A 21712-nucleotide genomic window follows, 5' to 3' on the forward strand; every position below is an offset into this window, starting at 1 on the left:
AACAGCGTCTCTGCCATATATGACGGCTGCCAATAATCGCAGACACAGAACAGTACTTGGAGAGCCTTTTAGCTTTCTTCTTGGGCATCCCAAGTAGACACAGACCTCTGACAACCAATCTGTGAACATGTCCCAGGCTGCCAAAAATAAAAACGAGTAGCCTACACCTGAAGCCGAGCTCTGAGATGGTATTTATCAGTGGTTGGTATTTTATGACCTTCGTCATAAAGGCCTCCTCTAGGCTTGAATCAAAGGTGATTGCTATCTCTAACAGAAACACTTTTCTGGACTCCTCATCAACAATAACAACATCTGGAGTATTAGCAGACAGTTGTGAAAAGCTGTGTTGGTCATTACAGAGATGGAACATGGATGCATTGACACGTGTATGTGTGTACATTTTCACTGAAACTGTGAAGTATTGTGATATGTCCTTTACGATAAGATTCACTATTCTATCATGACGTGCTATGTACATTCCTCTGTAAGCATGGCAGCCATTCAAGATATGTGACAGGGTTTCAGTGACCTGCTCTGTGGTGTGGTGCAAGCAATGAGGAGCCTGAGTGGAGGGAAACCAGATAGAGAGGTTGAGTCTTGTCGGAAGAACCTGTAATCTGCTTTTAATTGTGAATATGACTATATCCTCATTGAGTGCGGTGTTCTTGAGAAAGGAGTGGGAAACAGAGTGGTCAGCTGCGGGAAGGCATGCCAGCTTCCCCTGAAGTTTCAATCCAGTCCAGTGTTGTTGCTGATGATGTTGATGAAAGTCCATAAGAGTGCGCCTAGCCCCCCTAGATGTTAGCAGGTGGCTCTGTCCAGCAAAAGGGGCTGTTGCCCTGACCTGGGTGAGAGGGTCAGATATACAGTCCTCTGAGACCTGGACAGTCCCAGAGTCAGACCGCACCCACTCCATGGACACCCCGGTTCGAACACAGAGGTCGTTCAAATCCGGCCAGTCTGACCAGACTCCGAAGCCAGCAGAATGGGTGTCCAGTTTGCCGCTGGCTTTCCTCTTGAACCCGAGGAAGTGTGGCTCCGTCCCCTTGGCCACTGGAACCTTCCTTCTCCTCATGTCCAGGAACAGGGAGGACCGGGCCAGCCTCCTGACATCCTCGTCATCATTATTGAGCATCCTGAGAAGATGGGAAATTCTCATGCTGTTATAGATCCACTCTACATTGGGGGCCCCGAGCCCTCCTTCCCACTGAGGGTGAAAGATGATGTCGCGGGTGCTGTGTGAATTGAGTCCAAGCCAGCTGCGCACCAGGCTCACTGTCTTGTTATTCATTTCACACAGTACATTCCGGGGGATGTGGACATTAGAGAAGAAATTCCTTTATCCAAGTAATCTGTGGCAAACAGCTCACTCTCCCAACACCACTCCAGACAGGCATTAAAACTGGCTGTCCATGGAGCGCGGTCAATTTCATAATTGCCATCAACCAGTGGATTAAGTGGCTATGCCAGTGTGCCCCCCAGGGTGTCATCTCCCCCAACCCAGTGCAGGGCTACGCAGATGATGTTGTCTTGGCCTCCAGGGAAGAGAGCATAATTAAGAACATGCTCACCAGGACAGATAGTTTTCTGAAATGGTCAGGCCTGGAGGTCAAAAACAGCAAATGTGCAGTCATGTATGAAAGGCGGAGTGGGGGGAACAGGTGGTATCACTCAAAAACAGACACACCTCCTGTGTTTTCCATAGCAACACAGCCTATCCGTGTATATTCTCTACATGAAACATACACTTATCTTGGACATCAGTTTAACATCGCAGGAGAGTGGAAGGAGCAAGTCAACAACATCTTGACAGAGTTTACATCCAGGCTGGACCTGATAGATAATGCTGTACCTGCGGTCACTGGTCCGCAGTGCCGACAACGGTGGAGTCTGTGTGCTGCCGTGAGGCGGATTTGGATAGTGTGCTAGGGGAGCTATCCTGTATTACCCTGTCCCATACCTTCCACATGCTATATCGTGAGAGGGATGTGTTGCAAGTGGCCATGCTCTCCCTGCGTGAAGTCCGTGCTGAGACATTGGAGCGACCTGTAAGCAGCAGGTAGGTTCACGCAAACCTAAAAGTTGATGCTATTTGTTGCAATGTCAGTATCAACAACCACTGTCTGTCTGCTAAAAGCAGTTAATCGAATATTTCTAATATATATTTCCGTCGTTACTAATATTATTTTGCAAAATCTCATTTCATTAGCATGCCGTTAGCATGCTTATCAGCAGATACAACACGTGGTTTGAACCAAGTTAACTGCATGCGTTAGCTTGCAAACATTACGAACGTGGACTGAACCAAGCTAATGCATGCCGTTAGCTTGGTTCAGCTTTAGCATGCTTATTAGCAGATACAACACGTGGACTGAACCACATTTTCATACATCACGGTCATTCCAAAGATAATTGCATAAGTCTTGAAATACAGCTTAACTTAAATTATTTCTTATATGCGATGTAGATATGTGTATTATTGCAGTTAGTACAAACGTGTCATTGTAATTTAATAGGTTGAATGGGCTGAGATAGAAGCTATATATAATAGACAAGGCACGTGTTTTTCATATGTTATGTATTATTACTTGTTTAATTCAGCAATTGATAGACAACTTTTTTTGTTAGACTGTTCAGGTTAACTGCATATAGACAGTTCACCCTTTGGGCAAGAGGACACCAAGGGAGGAGGTACAGAGTGCTATCCCTGCCTGTGTGGTGACCTCCATCATGATGTTTTCCCCGTCCCCAGAATACCACGGTTTTGAATATTACGACAATGATCATTTTTAATGATGGTTAGTATTAAAGTGATACTTTTTATTATTTTGTCACACGGGCAAATAATTCTTATTAACAGAAGAGTCAGTACTCATATTTTTTAAAATCATTAATATTAATTGAGAATTTGTTATAATTTCGTGCTCTGTAAAGTGCCTTACAGCACCATAAAGAAAGTGACATTTATATGAGAAATGGATAAGCTACTACTACATGCACTTGTTGTCATCTCTAGCTTTGCCTTTGGGCCTCAGACTCTCTTGAGTGTAAGGACGATGCTCACATCGGACATCATTTCAACACATGTCCAGTTGTGGACATTGGTGATGTGGTGAAGGATGGATGTCCAACTTCTCCTTGAGCCTGCTGCGCTTTCTCCACAGGTGCTTGAACAATACCACAGGTGATTTGTGATCATTTTGGTCCACTCGTACAGCTCCTCATTATGGGCGCCGAATATTTTTTACACACATTCTTCACAATTATAACTTAAACCAACTCTGAAAATAACCTGTAACTGTCTAGTCTTTTCAGGGAGCTCCTGGGGCAGCGGTGGTGCAAAGCAGCTGAGCTTTCACACCCTTTTGTGCTGGGCTAGAGGATATGTTCATTACACTGGCCAACGAGGCTAGTGTAAATGAATTAAAAGAGCCACACGTTGTCCCTCACTGCTTCCTGGTGGGAGTGTCTTGTTGCAGAGAAACAAGTTTCAGGCTCCCACTGATTATGGTGAAGTATGGTGAGTTTTTACTGTGCTTATGACATTAGAAATGTTAACAAGGTAATCATTAAACTGATTATTACACTGATTATGTTCATTTTGTTTTCTGTTAAGATAAATGGTCTTTTTTCTTGTGATCAGACATGAAGGGACAAAATCACCTGGGACCTCCCTTGTCCAGAGACTCTCCAGGCGGGGGAGGCGCGGCCACTCGACAGTCACCAGTTCCTGTCACCAGTACTCCTGCCTCATCACAAATGTTTCCTCCATGTAAGTCATCAGCTGTAAAAATAATCACTACAAACCCTATGAGCCGGCCGGCTGATAAGACACATCAGCAGCATGTCAGATGTTTTGAGGAAGACTGGAGTCACAGTTAAAACGTCCAAGCAGGTAACATCGCTACACCTCTTTGTCCCTTTTGTCTGATCACAAGGAAAAGAACATTTAAACTGATAATTGTTTCATCCTAACCTGTGTGAATGCCCTTTGTTGTCTTCTCGAGCTTTTGCAGAAGACCTTTGTCAAGGACAATCTTCTGCAGGTGTTCAAAAGCTGCAGAGTTTTGTTGAAGCCAGGGCCTTAGACTCCTCTTCCTCATTGTCCTCACTGTCGTTACACGTCCTCTGGAGTGTAAGGACAATGCTCGCATCGGGACATCATTTCATCATGTCCAATTGTGGACGTGGCTCCTTGAGCCTGGTTGGCTAATCATTTTGGTCCACTCGTACAGCTCCTCATTATGAGCTGCGAGTATTTTTTTGCGCACATTGTTCACAATATGCCACAGGTCATATTCATGCTGCATTTCTTGATGTCTCTCTTTCAGGACCTTCTGCACAGACGGGTGGCAGTCCATAGCAATAACAGAGACCTGCACACCATACTCTGCAAGCTTGGAGAGACACCTTTCCAGACCCTCAACCTCCAGCCAGTAGCTGCTCTTCACTTCTGTGACCTTGACAGTCTCCTGTCCCACCACCAAATTTGATTTGATATCCAGAAGTGAATAAGTGCCAAATGTTGCATTGTGGCCAGGGCTGTCATATCGACAATCCCCATAGACAAGTAGTGGCTGATCTTGTACTGCAGCCAGCACAGCTTCATTGTGTTTTGTCCACAGTTCATTTATCTTGGGGATAACGTAGGCCTTCTGAAGGTTAAACCACTCTCTGTGTGACATGGTTTGCAGACCAATGGCTTCACAGATCTCCAGAAATGGAGAGCTCTCATTACCAGTGGCAAAAGTAGCAGCCGGGATGCGGAGGTTACACTCCATCATTCCTCTTACCAGAGGTTGAGAGTGGAAGATGTAGTCATGACCATCAATACATTCAGTTTTGATCAATATTCCAAATCCACACTTTTTTAAGGTTGGTGATCTGACAGCACACTTGCCACAACCCTCCCAGTGGCACACATTGTAAAGTTTTAACAGTTCTTTGTGTGACATGATGCTCATTTCCACCTCTGACACACCATCCTCCACCTCACTCATACTCTCATCACTCACGCTCTCATCAGTCATGCTGTTGACGTCACTTAATCTGATCTCATCAACCTCATCAGATTCATTCAGTTCCTCTTCAATGCTGCACCCCTCAGATCCCTCCATTTCAACACAAAAGACATTTTCTTCATCCCTCTAACTCTGGTGGTTGATGGTAGTGGTCTGCAGTTAAATGATTTGCCGTAAACATGATCATGTGTAACAAGCTGGCTGAATAGGATGTCATCTGTCACTGTGCCTGTATTGCTTTACTGCATTTAATCTGTCTGGGTGCTCACGCTGACTGTCCTATTCTGACCTTCCTGCTGCTGCTCATCCTCCACCTCAGCACCGATCATCTGTCTCTCCCTGTCTGTCATGTTGTCGCTGTTAGCTAGGAGAGTGACTTTTTGTCTGACCTGTGACAATAAAAGAGAAATATCTTCAAGTTGATTAAGTTTCTTTGCTGATGTTAGAATGTTACAGTGGTGAAATAAGAACTGATGGGTACTGCCTGAACTTTAATTGGCTTGAAATCACTGACAGAACATGAACTTGGACTCACTTATCAGTTTTAATTAAGTTCTTGTATTAGTAGTTCATGTGAATATTTAAAAGATTTCTTATATACAGTCATTCACAGCCATAAGCTTTAAGAGACTGATGTGATAACATTTTATTTCATCGGGAGCAGATCTAACAGGATCGTACACTGTGACTTAGGGTTTATTTTAAGATAACTCACTGCCCTCTTAAGTCACATCTCAAAACCTATTTTTACAGGAAGGCTTTTTTAGAGTAGCTCTCTTTTGCCTGCCACTTTTATTGCTTTATTTTATTTTGTTCTATTTTATTTATTTTATATCAATACTCCTGACTATGGTTTTTATCCTGACTGTTTATCTTGCTCCGTAAAGCAGATCAGGTTCATGGTTTTATGTTGGAAGGTTTTTATGTTGTTGCGATGACTGTATTGTTTGTTTGCTCTGTAAAGCACTTTGTAACTGTGTTTTGAAAGATGCCATACAAATAAAGTATTATTATTATTATCGTTTTACTTTGAAAGCGGCTGAAAACCGTCCGACTTCACATCCGTCTGTACCTCTCTTTACACCAGTTTGACACGTCAAGACATGATCGTTACCCCAAAATGTAAGCCAACGAGCTAGTGTAAATTAAGAGAGTCACAGGTTGTCCCTCAGTACTCCCTGGTGGGATCGTCTTTTTGCAGAGAAACAAGTTCAGGGCTCCCACTGATTCAGCGTTATGGTGAGTTTTTTTTTTTTTTTTTTTTTTTTGGAGGGGGGGTCTAATCCCTGAAATTATTGTGTTAATATAAATTGAAGGTATGATAGTGATTGAGATTGAACTGGATTATGGAACATTTTTACTGGATTGTTAAACTTTTAACTGGTCGTATTTACCTCTCTCTGTTCTGTTAAAATGGTACGCCATTGGGCTCTTTCCTTACGGCGCAGAGCCACCTCTGTGCTAGTAGACTGAGTAGACGGTCTGTCATCCGTGCACTATAGGAGGAAAAATCAAACTGGGAGGGAGTAGCATCTGGTTTCAGCTTGTTGCTTCTACGAGTTATTAGTACTCCTGCCTCATCAAAAACGGTTTCCTCCATGTAGTTCATCAGCTGCAAAATGATCACTACAAACCCTGCCTCTAGTTGGTGATTCTTCCTCTTGAGAGCAGCTAGCCAACTTCAGAGAATAGATGGTCTATTACTGGTAACTGGTGGAAATGTACTGGTTTCCCGGCCTTGAACTCAGTAAAATTCAGAGCGTCCAGGGACAATGCAAAACATGCCTCCCTTTTTCCGAGTCTCCGCTTTCCCTGTCATTTTGAATGAACGAGCGAATGAATGAATGGATGAATGAATGATGAAGGAGGATGAATGAATGAATGAATGAATGAATGAATGAGTGCTAGTTTGACAAGTAGTGCCAACCAATCCCGTGACATCATGCCTGTCGACAGATGGTGCGCCCCATTGTTTGACAGTTAAACTTAAATGGCAATATGTTGATATTTCTTTTGCCATCAGTGTTAAAACTCATATAATCTTATTAGGGTGGATCCTTCTTTAAATTATGGTATATTGCTTAGTGTTTCATGTCCTCTTTAAGATGTTGGAGAACCTATGACCTAGCCCCTTAACATTCCACGAAACTACTGTGACATCCTTGCCTCCTACTGTTACTCTATCTTGGGCCCCCTGCATACATGAGTAATGAAAAAGATGACATAATGGAGTAAAAGCATATTTACCATCGTAACGTGACTGGCAGGATTAGAGAAACATCACACAGAAAAACAAATAACACTGACATGTCTGAGCCATATACAAAAACATATCCCCCCACCCCCCCCCCGCCTTGTGCCTACCTGAAACTGGCACATAGCATCCTACATCCATCCTAAAGGGAGCTGCTGGGCATACATTAGTCACTACTAACTATGTTACTGCTATCTCCCCTCCCTGCAACATTATAATGTAAAGAAAAAAACAATAGCAACAACTGTATAATACCGCAAGAATAAAGTTAGCAGAACAAGGAACATGACCAAAGCCCGCACCCCAGAGTGAGAGGACATGGCATCAGTTTAAATGGACCTTGGTAATGGCAGATACACTACTCACAAAAAGTTAGGGATATTCGGCTTTCGGGTGAAATTTCAGGATGAACCTAAAATGCATTATAACCTTTACAGGTGAACTTAATGTGACCTTCTGTAAACTTTTGAATGCACATATCCAACTGTTCAAGGGTGTTTCAGTACTTTCTGCACAGAGTTTGCCTGTCTCTAACAAGGAGCTTACCGCAAAATTGACATCAGGTGTTTGATTCCATGAATCGACCAATAAATTTCCCTGTTCAATTAGAATTGGTATTTAAACAGTCCTCCTCATCATGCTGTTCACATTTTGACATCATGAGACCAAGACGACACCTAACAGATTGATCAGCAGCACCTCGCCCTTGCGAGGCTTCAAAAGGGATTTCTCAGACGGAGTGGCCACTGAGCTTAGAGTGTCACAGAGTGTCATCAGTAGGTTGCAACAGAGATACAGAGAGACTGAAGAGTCACGAAAGGCATAGAAGTGGACGTCCTTTGGCCACATCCCACACTGATGACTGCTTCATTGTGAACAGTACCCTGCGGAACCGGATGATGAATGCCACTCAACTCCAGGCACGTTTAAGGGAGGTGAGAGGCACCCAAGTGTCATGTCAGACCATTCGAAACTGTTTACATCAGCATGGTCTGCGTGCTAGAGGACCTGCAAGGGTACCTGACCACACCACCAGGCACAGGTGTCATCGTCTTGCATGGGCCAGGGAGCATTTACGCTGGACGAGGGACCAGTGGGCCTCAGTGCTGTTCTCTGATGAAAGCCGATTCATGTTGAGCAGAAATGATGGCCGCCAACGATGTTGGAGACATCAAGGAGAGCACTATGCATCAGCCACTGTTGTCACCAGATAAGCCTTTGGTGGTGGTGGTGTTACTGTGTGGGCAGTTGTGTCTAGTCAGTACAGAACTGCCCTACACTTTGTGAATGGACAGTGACAAGCCCATACTACCTGAATAACATCATTAATCCAGTCATTGTGCCCCTGCATGAACAACACAGGCCTAATTTCATCTTCATGGACGACAATGCTCCAGCTCATCGAGGTCGCATCATTAGGGAACAGCTGCTGGAGACTGGGGTACCTCAAATGGAGTGGCCTGCACTTTCTCCAGACCTGAATCCCATAGAAAACCTATGGGATCAGCTGAGTTGCTGTGTAGAGACTCGTAACTCTGTACCCCAGAACCTCTGGCCTCCAGATCCTGCACTTTGGCGTGAAGCTGAGTGTTACACTTCGCCAGCTTGGAGTATCTAGCCTCAAGTGTTAGCATGCATGTGTCAAGTTCAGTAGCAGCCTGCTCCTGACTAGCCACACGAGCTTGTAGCTCCGCCTGTGAGGCTGCGAGTGCATGGAACTTGGTCTCAAAGCATCGAAATGCTCGTTAATGCAGCGCAGGACTGATTCGGACATCTCCTTATATAGTGCCCTGCATGTAATATAAGTCTTGTGTGATGTGCGTCCGGCTGGATAGAGGAGTCAATTGTCCGTCTCGATGTTAGCACTAAGCACTAGGTCCTCGTTGCGGTGGTTTGTCCATCCGTGGTTTTGGGTCTGCTGGGAATGCTTGCTTTCGGCATGTTGCATTTTCAACTCAATAAAGTTCTTAGGGAAACATATATTCAGAGAGAACGCGTATTAAATAGTTTTTCAAAGTCGCAGACAGGAGCACAAGTGAAACGCGTCTACATCCTCCGCATGCGCACTAACGCCCCCCATTGGCTGCTGCATTTCAAAGGGTTAACTATTCCTCATTTTGCTGAGGGCCCTTTGAGGGTGCTGAGGGTGCATACAGAAACACCGGAGTAATTAGTGCTTATGTAACATAGTTATGTAGGTTGTTAAATCCTGCTACGAAAAATGTGGGGACTACGCCACCTGTTGTCGTGAATGTGTATCTGTGGTTTGGGTGTGACGAAGGATTGTGGGAAATCCTCACTGCGCCTGAGGATTCATATGAGGTAACGTGTCAGCTAATGTCTGGACAAAAAGAAATATGTTAATCGTCTTAGGGGGCGCTTGAAAGTTGAACTGGCTTGTTGGGGTGTGCATTGGTTGTTTTAGGCTTAAGTCGCCGTGTTTTTTTTGAGTTAATCACTTTCACTTTCTTGCCAGTAAAAATAGTCGCCATATGTATGCTAGCTAACATTTTACTTATGCCGCATTTTCAGACTGCGCATGAGCCGGTGTCTACCTGAGCTGACCCGTTGCCTGTTTATTCTTTCTTTCTGTCAAACCACAGGTATGTTGCATGTGGGTGTTGAGCCGTGCAGGTGGATTGTTTATTGTTTACTCTGTATTACCTGGAAAAGTTATTACAGAGATGTTTTTTTTGGAAAATGAAAATATGTAAAAATAGGTAACAGTCCAGAAATTGAGAATTTTATATTTGTATTTTTTTTATATATATATATATTTTATTGTATTTTTTTTTCTGAGAAAGAGGTTTTTCTATCTTTATATCATTATTGTATTTATATAAAAACACTATACGATCACAGAAGGATTATGTGAAATTTTCACTGCGCCTGATTCATATGAGACTGCGCATGAGCCGGTGTCTACCTGAGCTGACCCGTTGCCTGTTTATACTTTCTTTCTGTCAAACCACAGATCAATTAAATCTGCTGTTACCTGTACTTGGAGAGCTTCATTTATGCAGAGGGCTTAACACACAGGTCACACTTAGTACCAATGATGGAAACCGAACAAAAAAAACACCACAGCAATGATTTAAGCAATAAGCCCCGAGAAGCAGTGGGTTACAGTGATTTTACAACGGCTGAGGGGCGTTCTAAGGCACAACACGCAGCGGAGTTACAATTTTTAAAAAAGTTAAATAAATAAAAAGTTAAATAAATAAAATAAAAGTTAAAATAAAACAGTGACCCTATATATAGCCCATAAAATAAACACACAAGAAAAAAAATCAAGAATTTATTGGTAATAATGCAACAATAAAATTGAGATTATTCATTCTTCCACCAAGCAAGACAGAGTGGACAGAATGGCTGCCAAGCAACACAGATGCTAAGATGGCTTTTTCATCTAGCACCATCATCACGTCACATCAGGCTATTTGGACTTGTTAATGTTGAATTGGATATTTCCACTGATAGTACAATTGTTAAAATAGTATTCAATTATGTTTGAATGGAGTCCTCTTTGCAGGGATGGTGGCGTGTGTTTTGTGACAGGTGCGTTTTTGCACAGATGTACAGTACAGGCCAAAAGTTTGGACACACCTTCTCATTCAATGCATTTTCTTTATTTTCATGACTATTTACATTGTAGATTCTAACTGAAGGAATCAAAACTATGAATGAACACATGTGGAGTTGTGTACTTAAAAAAAGGTGAAATAACTGAAAACATGTTATATATTCTAGTTTCTTCAAAACAGCCACCCTTTGCTCTGATTACTGCTTTGCACACTCTTGGCATTCTCTCGATGAGCTCAAGAGGTAGTCACCTGAAATGGTTTTCCAACAGTCTTGAAGGAGTTCCCAGAAGTGTTTAGCACTTGTTGGTCCCTTTGCCTTCACTCTGCAGTCCAGCTCACCCCAAACCATCTCCATTGGGTTCAGGTCCGGTGACTGTGGAGGCCAGGTCATCTGCCGCAGCACTCCATCACTCTCGTTCTTGGTCAAATAGCCCTTACACAGCCTGGAGGTGTGTTTGGGGTGATTGTCCTGTTGAAAAATAAATGATCGTCCAACTAAACGCAAACCGGATGGGATGGCATGTCACTGCAGGATGCTGTGGTAGCCATGCTGGTTCAGTGTGCCTTCAATTTTGAATAAATCCCCACAGTGTCACCAGCAAAACACCCCCACACCATCACACCTCCTCCTCCATGCTTCACAGTGGGAACCAGGCATGTGGAATCCATCCGTTCACCTTTTCTGCGTCTCACAAAGACACGGCGGTTGGAACCAAAGATCTCAAATTTGGACTCATCAGACCAAAGCACAGATTTCCACTGGTCTAATGCCCATTCCTTGTGTTTCTTGGCCCAAACAAACCTCTTCTGCTTGTTGCCTCTCCTTAGCAGTGGTTTCCTAGCAGCTATTTGATCATGAAGGCCTGATTGGCGCAGTCTCCTCTTAACAGTTGTTCTAGAGATGGGTCTGCTGCTAGAACTCTGTGTGGCATTTATCTGGTCTCTGATCTGAGCTGCTGTTAACTTGCGATTTCTGAGGCTGGTGACTCGGATGAACTTGTCCTCAGAAGCAGAGGTGACTCTTGGTCTTCCTTTCCTGGGTCGGTCCTCATGTGTGCCAGTTTCATTGTAGCGCTTGATGGTTTTTTTGCGACTCCACTTGGGGACACATTTAAAGTTTTTGCAATTTCCGGACTGACTGACCTTCATTTCTTAAGTAATGATGGCCACTCGTTTTTTCTTAGTTAGCTGATTGGTTCTTGCCATAATATGAATTTTAACAGTTGTCCAATAGGGCTGTCGGCTGTGTAGTAACCTGACTTCTGCACAACACAACTGATGGTCCCAACCCCATTGATAAAGCAAGAAATTCCACTAATTAACCCTGACAGGGCACACCTGTGAAGTGAAAACCATTTCAGGTGACAACCTCTTGAAGCTCATCGAGAGAATGCCAAGAGTGTGCAAAGCAGTAATCAGAGCAAAGGGGGCTATTTGAAGAAACTAGAATATAAACATGTTTTCAGTTATTTCACCTTTTTTGTTAAGTACATAACTCCACATGTGTACATTCATAGTTTTGATTCCTTCAGTGAGAATCTACAATGTAAATAGTCATGAAAATAAAGAAAACGCATTGAATGAGAAGGTGTGTCCAAACTTTTGGCCTGTACTGTATGCCTAACGTTGGTTGTGCCACTGCCTGAGGCAAGGATATTGCTCCACCATCTCCTGTCATCATAATTTGGATGCCAGTACGACTGGAGAGAACTCTCACACTTATGTCCCGTCACAGACATAATCTGCTGTGCCTCTAGGCCAGCACCAGCAAATTTACCCCCATAGGCTCTCTGGTATACCTAAAATAAGTAGAAAGAGAGAGAGAAAAAAAGTATTGTGGTGAGATGCTGCACTGGAATATGCCCGCCTCTAATAACAATAACAATAATAATAAAAGTATACTGTTAACTTACCATACATAGGTGCTGTCACATTGTGTCTGCTTTGGGTGGAGATAAAAGGCAGGTGGATCAGGAGGCAGCAGGGAGAAGTATTTCTCCAGGGAGGCCACCGGACACAGTGGGTTCCCCGGCTGCTCATATATGAATCCCCGCAGGCTTTCTTTGTTTTTTTCTGCAGCATCTTTGTGATTTTTTGTGCATTCATTCAAAGACAGGGTGACATATTTTAGGCCATTTTTGTCATGGCGAATGCTGAAGGAGTCGGGCTTTAATTTGCGGTTGCCCTCATTCACCCTGCGTCCCATATGAAGCTGCATATTAAACCAGACTTTAGAGACAAGCCCCCAAGGTGTGCTTGAACTTCGTGCCTGAAAAGGCTTAATCTTCTGGCAGTCTGCCTTGGTTATGGCTTGGTGGTGGGAAGATTTGTCACGTCCTTCTCGGCGGAGTTTCTTTATCACACCGGCAAAAAACATTGTTGCTGGTGGTGAATTCAGCATCCTTTAACAGACACCAGGATCAGCTGATTGGTGGAACATCGATGTAACGGTTAAGCCCCGCACGTAGCCCGACATAGCTGCTGAAACCATGGGCTTCACCTTTCCCATTTTTTACAGTGGCATAAAACTGATGGAGAATCCGATTAAGCTCTGTTTTTGTGACTGATTGAAAGCGAACAGTCTCTTTCTTCTCTTCAGACCAGCTCTGAAAGCAATGAACAGACCACATAATTTGTTTCACCGTGGCCTCTTCATTTCTTGACTTCTCCAAATATTCAGGGTCTTGTCATTAATGTCAGTGTGTCTCCTGTCTTCTTTTTCTTTCTTGTTCATCCTTTCCATCTCCTCCAACCACTCATCCAGGCTCAGGCCACCCAGCAAATCAAAATTCACCACAAAGTCTGACATTTTGTTTACAAAAGTCGTGAAACAAATGTAACCTAACGAGTAAGTTGAGCGCAGAGTAGTTGGTTGCTAGGCAACGCTATGTCCGTTTACACTGGCACAGGGATATTTTATGCTGCATTCTGCCAGTGGGTTACACTGATTTTACAACGGCATGGAACGCGGCTCAGCCAATCACATTTAAGGATGGGAAGCACCCATTTTATAAATTCTAGTAATTTTCTTCTTTTGTTTTGTTTGTTTGTTTTTAATGTTGAATGAATGTAAATGTACATCATGGAAAGGGTGCAGTGTTCCACCTACCTGGAACATGACGGTGAAGAAGATGACAACAATCGTGGTGGCTACAAAGTAATCCTTGGCTCTGACCTGCTCCCCATCCAGTAACACCACCAGGGCAAATGCCACCGCACCACGCAGGCCACCATATGACATCACCACCTGGTCAATCTTATCCAATGGGACTAGGCGGAAACGGTTCAGAATCCAGGTCTGACCAATCACACCTGTAGCAGGGGCCGAGCAGCAGAGATGGAGTGATGAGATGAAGCCGGTTAACAATGGATTCATAGGACATTCACCATCTGACCATCTCATGTCTCCATGAAGCAGATTGATCTTTTTTTTATTTACCTGTTAAATCAAATTCACTCACTCACTTAAACGGGAATGAAGAAAGGAAAAGCTTAAAAGTAATAAGTAGGATTTTTATGGTTATGATTTTCGTGTCTTTAAAATTCACTTACTGGGCCATACTCTGTTTTGGAAACAAAACTGTCCATGTTGTTGTGATTTGTACTAGTCTACAACCGAGGGTGATAAAGTTAAGATTACCTCAAGTTCAAAGCTATGTAAAACATGTGAGTCATAACTGTAGTTCTCTTTCCATCATACAGTTTATAGCCAACGTGTTGTTATTGCCTGGTTTGACCTTTCCAAATTTATTTCTGATGCTAAACCCCTACCACCTCCACTACACCCTGTCACCGTTATTCTGACGTCATTCAAAGCTTTTCTGAAACTGCACGGCAGATAAGCATATCAAATTCCACATCAAGTGCCTCTTATGCAAGCCCAGTATGTAAATTTATTCTCTCCCCATCCACTGGGGAGGACTTGCTTGGTGTGTTTGCAAAAAGAGGTGTGTTCTTGAGATCCTCTAGTGGTCAGAAAATCACTTAGTGTAGTTTTAAAGGCCCCATGCTGTCCACTTTTCCAGCGTTTTATTTTAACTGTTGATATCCCTAGCAAGATGTATTTGTGGTTTTGAGTACCTGTGGTCTGCTAAATATATGGCCCTTTTCCACTAGTACCTACTTGGCTCGACTATACCCGTTCTGAGAGCTTTTCCATTAGGTGGTAGTACCTGGTAGCAGATACTATTTTGGGACCTACTCAGTTGGGGTTCCAAGCAAGCTGAGTCGAGCTGAGTCGAGCCGAAATGTGACGTAAACGCTATCCAGGCCACTGATTGGACAGGGAGCGATGACACATGAGAGCGACTCCTGCACAAAAACCAAACCTGGCATTAAAAAAAAAAAAAAAAAAAAAAAAAAAAAAACAGTGACACGGCAACAGTGACCGTGCACATTGATCATCACTGAAGTTGGCAAAGTCGGAAAATGGCAAGCAAACCGGTATCGTGGTCAAATGAAGAGGTGGAGACTTTTCTGTGCTTGGTGGTGGCCCAAAGAATCCAGAGGGAGCTGGACGGTGCACCGCCTTGCTATATGATGACTCCACCCACGGTGAGCTGGTACTCAATTGTAATAGAAAAACCATCTAAATCGTGTCGAAGTGAGTAGAGTCGAGCCGTGTCGAGCCGTGTCGAGCCGAGTAGGTACTAGTGGAAAAGGGGCAATAGTTTCACAGCTCCTCTCTCTTGCCTTTCTCCCGGAGTTCTGGCAGCATGGTTCGTTTAGCCAATCAGAAGAGACAATCAGCCCCTCTCCACTGATTGGCTGACTGTTTTCTGAGTGACATATGGTCAGGCCAATCACAAGCAAGTAACTGAAACCTACGTTGCTCAGCGGAGCTCGGTAAACAGGAATTATCATCTTATGTATGATTGTCTGAATTGTCGGTACTGGCTAATTTTGCTGGCTTGTGAGCTTGTTGGCTGGGGAGTGGAGTTGGACTGGCTAATTTCGCTAGCTTGTGAGCTTGTTGGCTGGGGAGCAGAGTCGGACTGGCTAAATTCACTCGTTTGTGAGCTTGTTGCCTGGGGAGCGTAGACGGACTGGCTAAGTTCACTAGCTTGTGAGCTTGTTGCCTGGGGAGCGTAGACGGACTGGCTAAGTTTGCTAGCTTGTGAGCTTGTTGTTTGGGGAGCGGAAGCGGACTGGCTAAGTTCACTAGCTTGCAGTGTTGCCAACTCCTCAGTAAGGAAAGTAGCTATTGGCTGTCCTAAAAGTCGCTAGAAGTCGCCAAATTACGTCATCGCCTAATTTGCATAATTGGCAATTTGCACGTGATTGTAATGGACGCTGTAGGAGAGGAATAACGTCGTGGGAGAGACAAAAAGTGAGTAAAAATATCCTAAATATGTTTTAGAACTACAAATTTACGGGAAGGGTGGGACCAACAGTGGCTTTGCGCATGCGCGATTCATCTGCTGCCTGGCCGCAGAGTGGTGGGTCTCCTCTCTGCTCCTCTCCTGACTGCAGCTGCCTGCGACTGCCGCGCGCGGCTCGAGGCTGTGACCACTATGGTGACCACCTGTGAGGACTTTGGGGCGGGGGAGGGGCTCGCGGCAGCACCCGCTGCTCGCTGAGAACAGGAACTGCAGAGGAACGATACGAGCTTTCATGTCAGTTTCCAAAATACAAGAAGTCTCCAGTAACACCAGGAAAAGTCGCTAGATTTGTCGCTAGTCGCTTTTGACAAAAAAAGTCGCCATGGGGAGTTGGAAAGTCGCCAGATTTAGCGAGAAAGTCGCCAAGTTGGCAACACTGCTAGCTTGTGAGCTTGTGGCATGGGGAGCGGAAGCGGACTGTGGGCGGAGTTACCGACATTACATCATGACATCATGAAGTAACAGAAGTGCAATCCACTCATTTTACAGGGAGAGTTTCAAAAAATGGGCTGTGTGCACTTCTACATTTATCACAGGTTTAATGCATGGGACAGTATTTATGTGGCCCAAAGACCTTCCCTGTAAGTGCTGCATAAAATTTGAGTTCATTATGCATATCATAAGTTAAATAGTAATAAATAAATAAATAAATAATTTCATTAAAATGTAAAATTGGTGTGTTAAAAAACAGATAAAAATGTTATTAGTTCATTATAAATACTGTGCATTTCATGGCCGGAACTAATGTTCCCAGTTGTGTTGTGACTACGGCAAATTTTGATGGCACTGTGTTGAGGCAGGCAGCACATGTTGCAGTGAAGCTCTGTTGTTTTCATTCATTTATGTCATGTCAACGTCTGAAGCTAAAAACAGACAACAAAGGGACTCTAAAGAGACTTTCTAAGGACTTTTATGGACTTCAACCTCTTTTCACATCAAGCGGCCAACGAGGTATTGTTGTTTTAACTTTAACTATCTTTATTTTACTGGCGCTGTGCGTCTTATTTGTATTTTATTTTACATGCTAACGTGCCGCTTATGCGTGTTTGTGATATGTTTGTTGATATAAATACAGTTCTCACGGCGTGAGCAAGACGTGCAGGGACGAGATGCAAGATATGTCCAAGCAATCAACGCCTGTTTTAGAAGAACGACCTGTGTCTGTCATGATGTGAAGAGAGCTACATTCCCTATCACGCTAAAACAACGAAAATTGCATTTTTCATGCTATGGGGCCTTTAAAGTATGAGCTGTAACCCAGGTAATACAAATTCTGCGTCCACACTGTAGCGAAAAATTATCTATTGTGGTAGCCATTACAAGATGTCAGTCAACTGCAGTGGCAAACTGCCCTCTCATTGTCATGGATGCTGTGCTTAGAAACTTGACCAACTGGCATTAATACAATACAAGTGATCTCTTATGTGACACTGTTTGACTGTTTAATTTAACTTCAAAATGTCTGTTATATTTTGCATATAGTATTTAATGTAATTTCCACTGTAAATGAACAGGAAGCCATGAAGGGAATTAGAATGGTCCTGGCAAAAATTCTAAATTTAAAATCTAAATTTCACATTATTTGGAGAAAAAAAGGCAACCAGCCTATTTTTGGTATTTTATACAGGTTTTAGTTTTAAGGGAATAGATGGAGCTGTATTTACTCTGGCTAGTGCTTGGTATCATTTTTTACAGTAGACTTTGGGCTGCACATCTACAACTCAGTAGAAGGTGGGAAGTCATGTTTTTTGTAACCTCATTTTTAGTGTGTGTGGATGTTTGTGTGTCTACGAGAAAGCTGCAGAGGGAGCTGACTGACCAACGGCTCTGAAGATGAAGATGAAGATGAGGGTGCAGGAGACTAAGCCAGTGTCCCAAGCCCATTTGGATTTGTCCACAGCTGAGATCCCCAGGAAGATGAAGATGATGGTCTCAGCGATACTGGCCAGAGTCTTCATCGTGTATTTCACCGTGGTCCGAGATTTCTGAGAAATGTTGGCTTCCACATATTTATTGGCCCCGATGCCACAGAAGGTCATTCTGAGGAAACAGAGAGATTCACACCAAACACGGTGGTGTTTTACATCTTTAGTACTGATGAGCCCAGTGAGTGGGCCTGGTTCTACAAGGGTGCAAAAGCATGCATGGCACCCTCGGTTTAATATTTTGCACCCTTAAGGCTGGCACACATTACAGGATTCTTCAAACCTTCACAGATTTAGAGACCACACACTTGATGATAACAAAAGACAGATTGCACAAGATCTCTCTCTTCTGATCTTATAGTGTGTGCTGTGCACTACAGACCACACCACACACTATAAGATTCTTCAGTAGAGTATCAGGTTCTTCACGCTCAATATTCTAAATCTTGCGTAGTTAAATGTGACTTCAGTGTAAACAAACCTGGCTGACAAACAATAATAATAATGACGATGATGATGATAACAATAATAATAATGATAATAATAATAATAATGAAAATTACAAAACCCTAAATGCCACTGTGTGTGTCATCTAGCCAATGATAGGCAGAATAATAAGAATCACTTTATTGACATGGTTAACAACAAAGTGAGGTAATAAATGAATGATATCCTGTTCTCCAGATGGGGAACTGAATCCCTGGTATCCTGCATGGCAGGCGGAGAAACTAGCCGCTCTGCCACCGGCAACCATATCGACTTTTTTAGTTTGGGTTGATTCTCCATTCATGTTGATAGATTACGAAAAACTGCAAAATCTGATCGGTTTGAAAATTGACACATGGCTTTTTCTCCACAAGATGCACATTTTCCGTATAGGATAATAATAATAATAATAACGACAACAACAACAACAACAATAATGCTATATTGACCCGCATAAAAGACGACCCTGATTTTAAGATGACGCCTCTTTTGAAAGACCCTTTTTTGGAAAAATACTTGGACAAAATCTTGTTTGAATAAAAAAGCCACCGGCCGGCATCAGGCAAGCCGGCCGCGGCACCGGTTTGGCTGGGTGGGGACGTAAAAGCGCTCCAAGGCAGCGCCCCTGAAAGTTGATGTTTTTTGCATTTATGACTGCAATTACATGTCATGTAGAGCTGATCAAATAAACAAGCAAACGATCATAATCAGAAAAAATAAAAACTAGTAAGAGATTGACATTAATGTTTATACTGCATATATGAATATCTATACTGACTACAAGTATTTAATAATTCTGTAATGTTGTAAGTTAAAGGCAACTAAAGAAAGACAAGCAGGCAATTTAACTGAGTTCTTGTCTTTAGTGCAACTGTGCATCATACTGTACATCCACAACACCATACAGAAACATAAATAAAATAAATGTTTGACACTACCTAAATACAAACAGATTAGTGTCCATTGCCTTGCTCTTATTTGAAAAAAAAAAATCTCTGTTGTTGAGGCTCTACAGTTCTATAAGCTTGACATTTTAAAACATGGTTAGTAAAAATGGATAATTCCTGCTTACCTAGAAACAACAGGCCAATGTGCCTGATAAAAGCTCTCATGTCAAAGAAGCATGCTGAACTATTGTTCTAACTGCCACCTGACGAAATAAACAGTGAAGAAATCAGTCTGTGTGCATCTGCTGGCCAACCAGCCAAACAAACTCCGCTGTGCGAGTCCTGCGGCGCTTTTTTTTTTTTTACAACCACATGGAGTGACAGCCGGGACGGCCAATCACGCATTAGCAAGAAACGGCAGAGCCAATCGATGAGCGATATTACGTTAGAGGCAGGACTTCTAGCGGAGACCTGCTGTTAACCCTTTGTGTACCATAAGAATTGACTAGACACTGATGGACTTGAGTGTTTGTTGTCGCTGTTATTTGTGAAGCCCTGCGAGCGCCTGTGAGGTGTCATACCAGCAGGGGCGGACTGGGACTAAAAAACAGCCCGGTTAGCCTGCTCCGGGGCAGGCTAACTTTCAGGATAGGATTGAATCCTACATAAAGCCAATCAGCTGTTTGCCAAAACCGTGGCCTGTCTAATCATTGAGGATCCCGGAGAGCATTACGGCGTGAAAGGATTTTCCTTGACCAATCAAACCCGTTACATTTTGCCGATGACTCTCTATATGAGAGAAAGGATGTAATGTAATGTATGTAATGTGAAGCAGCACTTCAGCCTGGCTAACAGCTGCCTGCTATACACAGCTGACACTCTAGGAGCGGAAAACACATGAGATCATTAAAGGAAATTTGATAATCAAAAGTATTTTTAGAGGCGTTTCACAACATTTTAGGGACATTTAAAATGGCACAGTTAATTAGCTCTAAATATTTTTGGGGGGGAAATTATTCCTGTGTGAGAGAATGGGCCTGATTGACAGCTGAGGGGTTGCACGTGGGGGAATTCAGCTCTACCTGTCATACACGCAACACATCTGTGCAGTGCAGTGCATGGGTTTCAGCGTCAGATGTGGACTTGAGCCACTGATGTGTAATTTGCGCATTTATGCAGTCGGCAATTCGTTGCCAAGCATTCCACCTTCTCTTGGTGGCAGCTGCGGTGTTCAATTTAGTGTGTGGATGTTGTTTTCCTCCTCATACTTTTCTAGTCTGGTACCCCGCTCCTCCTCATACTTTTCCAGTAGGCTATAATACGCTGCTCCTCTGCCGTGACATACGCTGTGCATTTTTTCATGTTTGTGATTGGTCGGCTGCCTCAGAACCCGCCCCTTACACGTGCGCGTTTCACGGCTCTTGATGAGGCAAACCTGGATCGAATGAGCGAGTTGATAACCAGCGTCGTGATACCGGTTATCCCTGATCATCATGATCTCGATTAGTGTAGCCGGATAGGTCTGGCTAATCCAGCGCAAACTAAGTTTGCTTCGTGATACAGGCCTCAGTAGTATGCATGTGATAACAAAGACTGCAAAATAAGCCGAAGTGATGCCTCTTCTCTGAATAGACAAGCTAAGCCAGTGTGCTGCTGTTAGCCAGTGAAAATAGAGCAGAGTGGCAACTCTTCACTTTGTTACACAATCTATGTCAGTTCGCTGCTGTAGTCTGGAAAGTCTCTTTGCCTTTTGGATTCGTACGGTGCCAGAGCAGGTGTTGGAATGTTTTTTCTTGGTGGTGCAGGTGAAACCACTGGAGGGGTTGCGCCACCCAGATTTGTTTCCCTTCTCCCAATGAGTGAGACTTGAGAGCCCTGCCTCAGTCACCAAAGCATAAGGCTAGCGAAATATTAAGGCAAAGCACCGGAGGCAGAGCAGCAAACTCCAATGGAAAAAAAAAGACGTGCACTTGAAGACTGTACCATTTCAGGGAAGGGGTGTGTGTGTGTGTGTGTGTGTGTGTGTGTGTGTGGGTAAAAACAGGTAAAACATTTATTTTGCTCAAATTGAGTGGGGTACACAGTTTAAAAAGACAACAGTGGGCCTGTTCAAAACTAAATTATACATTTTTGTTATGTAATAATGTTATAATTATCATGGCATTTTTTTTTTT

The 21712-nt window shown here is 43.3% G+C and overlaps 1 protein-coding gene across 1 annotated transcript in view; it reads right to left on the reverse strand.

Moving 5' to 3' along the window:
* slc9a5 (solute carrier family 9 member A5) overlaps nucleotides 1-21712 on the reverse strand; it is a 162164-nt gene that overhangs the window by 63586 nt on the left and 76866 nt on the right. Inside the window, 2 exon segments of the mRNA XM_030048495.1 lie at nucleotides 13969-14171; nucleotides 18060-18280. Of these exon segments, the coding sequence (XP_029904355.1) occupies nucleotides 13969-14171; nucleotides 18060-18280 (424 nt within the window).

Source organism: Myripristis murdjan, chromosome 3 (genome assembly GCF_902150065.1).
Source record: "Myripristis murdjan chromosome 3, fMyrMur1.1, whole genome shotgun sequence".
Lineage (NCBI taxonomy): Eukaryota > Metazoa > Chordata > Actinopteri > Holocentriformes > Holocentridae > Myripristis > Myripristis murdjan.